Genomic DNA, 4,559 nt, shown 5'->3' on the forward strand with positions numbered 1-4,559 from the left:
AAAAGTGTTCTGGCACTGACACCAATCAACAGCTGTGCGCGGACTCGGCAGGGATCAAGGCAAGTGTATTCCTCTCCCTGCTTCCACCGTCTACACGCAACCAAATGACCTCCGTACCATCAGTGAGGGGAAAGAGTAAGAACTCAAATGTACAGATATGTTCACTCACTTCATAACCAATGAACTGATCACAATAAGAACACAACTTACAAATGTACCAAATGAAACATTTATAAATACAAATATGGACTTGGAAAACACACACACACACACACACACACACACACACACACACACACACACACACACACACACACACACACACACACACACACACACACACACACACACACACACACACACACACACACACACACACACACACACACACACACACACACACACACACACACAATCTTGAACAAAATGTATTTAAAAACAAATTCTAAGAGCAGTTAAACATTGAATTCAATCAGCTATACCAAATGTAGACGATGCGTATAAAGGCTGAATAGTTGATATTCATTAGGCGTGTCAGAAGTTCTTTGAATCTCATTATTATTACGAGAATCACGTTCCCCTCTTCGTCAGAGTCACCATGTGAATGCAGGTCAGTGGATGGCGTAGTTGAACTGGTTGGAGAACTTGTCGTGTTTCCTGCTGTCAGCTTTACTCATCACCTCCGCTACTCTGCGCATGGCGCTCCTGCAACAAGGGGGGGGGCAGGAAGGGGGACGGGAAGGGGTGGATTCAGAACATGTTGAAGATTTAACATGAATGGAAAATCATTCTGAAATATGCATAAAGCTGAAGACCCACTGACACATTGTAAACCTATCAGATCGTTCAGAAACAGGAAGTGACGTACTTGTTGAGGACTTTCTTCTCCAGCCTGGAGCGGGACGTGTTGGCGCTCTGCTTCAGGTCGCTGAGGTTCGGGTACTTCTTCTTCTTCCCTTTCCCTTTCTTCCCCAGCCGGTCAGAGCCCAGGTCTTCTCCTGTGGCCGCCTCGATGTCCCGCATCAGATCTGCATCCTTCCAGTCTGCAACAGAGAGGGGTCATCAGCAGGGTGAAGAGAGGAGGACATCTCCACATTTCATACATGGCATCAACACACTGAACAGGGTTGTCATGGTAATGTATCCAGAGTCTGAGCACGTGCTTCAGGTAGGGATGATGTGCAGGAGTCACCCACCCTTCAGGGTCCTGTTCCCCTTATCTGGGTTATTTTCCCTATAAGGACCACTGCACATTATCCCCCTCATTACACGGTTACCTACTGGCAAATCAATCATTTAACATAACATATTGAACGTGGTTTTATTAAACAACGTTCAAAAAACTTAAAATGACGGCGGCAAGGATCGAGGTTTTATGTAACTGTCCAACTCTGTTCACATTTTCTTTTTTCTCTTCCAGTCTTTAAACACTGCCAGAGCCCAACCCGTGTTCTTTAGTGATGACTTCCTGTCTCTCGTTTTCAGCCCCGGGGACAGTTTAGCCATCAGGAATCCAAACGTTCATGCCTCCACAAATTGAAACAATAAATATTCAAAAAGCATGGAGGATAACAAATGTGTGTTTTTGGCCACAGCTGTTGTTAAATTGACCGGACTTCTTTCAGCGGACAGTCCATTGATCAGAGCATCAATAGCAACAGTCTGCTGAATGTCAAAATTGACAAATCAGAATTGAGTGTTAATTCAACTACTGTCTAAGAAACTTAGCCATGTACCGAAGAAAGCTCAAGTTTGGCCATCTTTATTTGAAGTGTTGCATCAGTTCTATTCAGACAGATCTCAGATCAGACTCTATATGTTGAAGAAGAAGCGACCTGCCTGCAGTCTGCCCCCCCACTGGAAGTTGAACAAAGTCTGTAATGAAGTCATTGGAGCTGATAAGAGAAGCCGTGCTGCACTCCTCTCACTGAGCAGTAAACAGTGTCGGCCCGGCCCATTTGGATCCAATTGTGGTGTTAATGAAAAGTGTAATGTCATAATTGTGCCTGATAAAGTAACGCAGAGTAATGACAGGCTAAACGAACAGACACTTCTGCTTAACGACGGACCGCCGGGGAATTAGAGATAAACCTGCAGCAATGCAACGTAATTACACTGTGATTGTGATGGGATCCACTCTGTCTAAACACTGATCCCCGCTGTGTGTGTGTGTGTGTGTGTGTGTGTGTGTGTGTGTGTGTGTGTGTGTGTGTGTGTGTGTGTGTGTGTGTGTGTGTGTGTGTGTGTGTGTGTGTGTGTGTGTGTGTGTGTGTGTGTGTGGGTGGGGGGAGTTATTAATCAGCCGGTCTGACCCTGGGTCTGACTGGACCTTCAACTATCCCTCATTATACACACACACACACACACACACACACACACACACACACACACACACACACACACACACACACACACACACACACACACACACACACACACACACACACACACACACACACACACACACACACACACACACACACACACACACACACACACACACACACCACACACACACACACACACACACACACACACACACACACACACACACACACACACACACACACAGAGGAGCAGTAATTGAAAAGCAGCTGGTGTATTTAGGAGAGTCATTACTGCTAAAAGGGGAGCAGCTGCATATTTACATTGTGTGTGTGTGTGTGTGTGTGTGTGTGTGTGTGTGTGTGTGTGTGTGTGTGTGTGTGTGTGTGTGTGTGTGTGTGTGTGTGTGTGTGTGTGTGTGTGTGTGTGTGTGTCCTCTATCACTTTGTTGTTGTGATGTTAGAGGAGTTTGAGAATAGAAGAAAATAACTGAATAAAGGTAATGAAGAGTAACAAACAACTAGAAAATGCATTTCCTGCAGAAAATGTGCGAATGCTGTAAACTGTAAACATTTGTGCAGAAAAAGCTGAATATGTTATTAGCTGAATGGTAGCTGCTTCTAGCTACAGAAACCAAGTAAGTGTGTTGCTGAACTTAGCGGAGAAATGCAGAAAAGTGAAATGATTTGAATCAAATTCTTACAGCTCAAATGCATTGCAATGACTTTGTTGAAAACTTCAAAGTGAAATGTTAAACTGGAAGGGTAGGACAATTATTGAAGAAGCTTAATATTTAAAAAAAAAAAAGGTTTATAAAGGGTATAAACAACAACATGTATAGCCTCAATGTCCTGAAAAAGCTGAATAATGTAATATCAGATGTAAGTAGTAGTGAATGAATGTGTATTAAGAAGAGAAAAGAAAGTAAAAACGCTTTGAAAAGCATCAGAATATTTTAACTGCAAACTTTTGAACTAACTTGATGGCGAGTGATCTGTCGCCATGGCAACGGCATTTGATGAAACCCCATAATACGCTTAGATGCGTTGATGGCTGCATCGTTACCGAACCTGTGAAGTTTTGGGTCGTTTGGAGGATTTTCACTGAAGTTATGATGGTGAGCATTGGGTTGCCATGGCAACGGCATTTGAAGAAATCTCAAAACTGTCACGTAGATGTCTTCACGGCTGGACTGTTAGCACACATGTGAAGTTTGAGCACTTTTTGACCATTTTCATAGGAGTTATAGCAATATTGTGTTTTACGGCGAGGGATGCGTTGCCATGGCAATAGCTTTTGAGGAAAACTCACTATTGGCACATAGACATGTTGAGAGCTGGACTATTAACCATTATCTGAAGTCTGGTGCTGTTTTTACCCTTTTCATAGGCGTTATGACAACATCGTGTTTTTTGGCGAGGGATGCGTTTCCATGGAAACGGCATATGGTGAGATCTCAGATTTGGTGTAGAGATGTTGAGGCATGGACCGGTGATATACAAGTGAAGATTGGGGGATGATCGGACTGTGTCCATTACAGCGACATCGTGTTTTATGGCGAGGGATGCGTTGCCATGGTAACACCACATTATGTAACATCAGATTTGATGTAGAGCTGTTCAGGGCCACAGTGTTAACCATCATGTGATGTTTGGTGGCGTTCTGAGCCTGTCAGTTGGAGTTATAACATCATCGTGTTCCATCACACAGGTGTTTATGTTTGAGCTAACGACGTTATGAAACACCTGTGCTTGAGCCCAGAGATCAAAGGTTTCCATGGTGATGTGCAGTAATCAGTGAGAGGAGAGCCTTTCCATTGTTCTGAATGAGAGATAAACCTCTTACATGTGAACGTTTTGTTGAAGAACCGTAACAGATATCGGTGAAATGTCAACGCGTGAAGCGTCTCAGCACCCTGACGAGCGTCTGAGTCTGCCTTTTGTGTACTTTCGGGTCAATAATGTGGCCTTTTTGGCAGATTAGCTAAGGTGTGCGGCTGCTGCTGTGAGGAAAGATCAGGTTGTATTTACAATGGGCCTTAATGGAGACATGTTGAACGTTTTTGTCACTTCATGCCCTCAAGAGGCATTTTGTTTAATTGTTTTGCTTTTCCTATGTTTTTCATGAAGAATGATGTCCAAGGAGTGTAGGGTTTGGGAATTACTGCAGGTTTAAAAAAAAAAAATGTGGGCGAATTTCAAGCTCTCCTCCACTCTGTTTTGAGATCAAAGCAC

The 4,559-nt window shown here is 43.6% G+C and overlaps 1 protein-coding gene across 1 annotated transcript in view; it reads right to left on the reverse strand.

Annotated features, from left to right (window-relative positions):
- Positions 1–362: 362 nt before the first annotated feature.
- Positions 363–4,559, reverse strand: part of uvssa (UV-stimulated scaffold protein A) — a 42,017-nt gene continuing 37,820 nt past the window's right edge. The window contains exons 11-12 of the mRNA XM_034092285.2: positions 869–1,043; positions 363–705 (exon numbers count right to left, since the gene is read on the reverse strand). Coding sequence (XP_033948176.1) covers positions 612–705; positions 869–1,043 — 269 coding nt within the window. The 3' untranslated portion in view covers positions 363–611. The remainder of the gene's footprint in view (positions 706–868; positions 1,044–4,559) is intronic.

Source organism: Pseudochaenichthys georgianus, chromosome 10, assembly GCF_902827115.2.
Source record: "Pseudochaenichthys georgianus chromosome 10, fPseGeo1.2, whole genome shotgun sequence".
NCBI lineage: Eukaryota > Metazoa > Chordata > Actinopteri > Perciformes > Channichthyidae > Pseudochaenichthys > Pseudochaenichthys georgianus.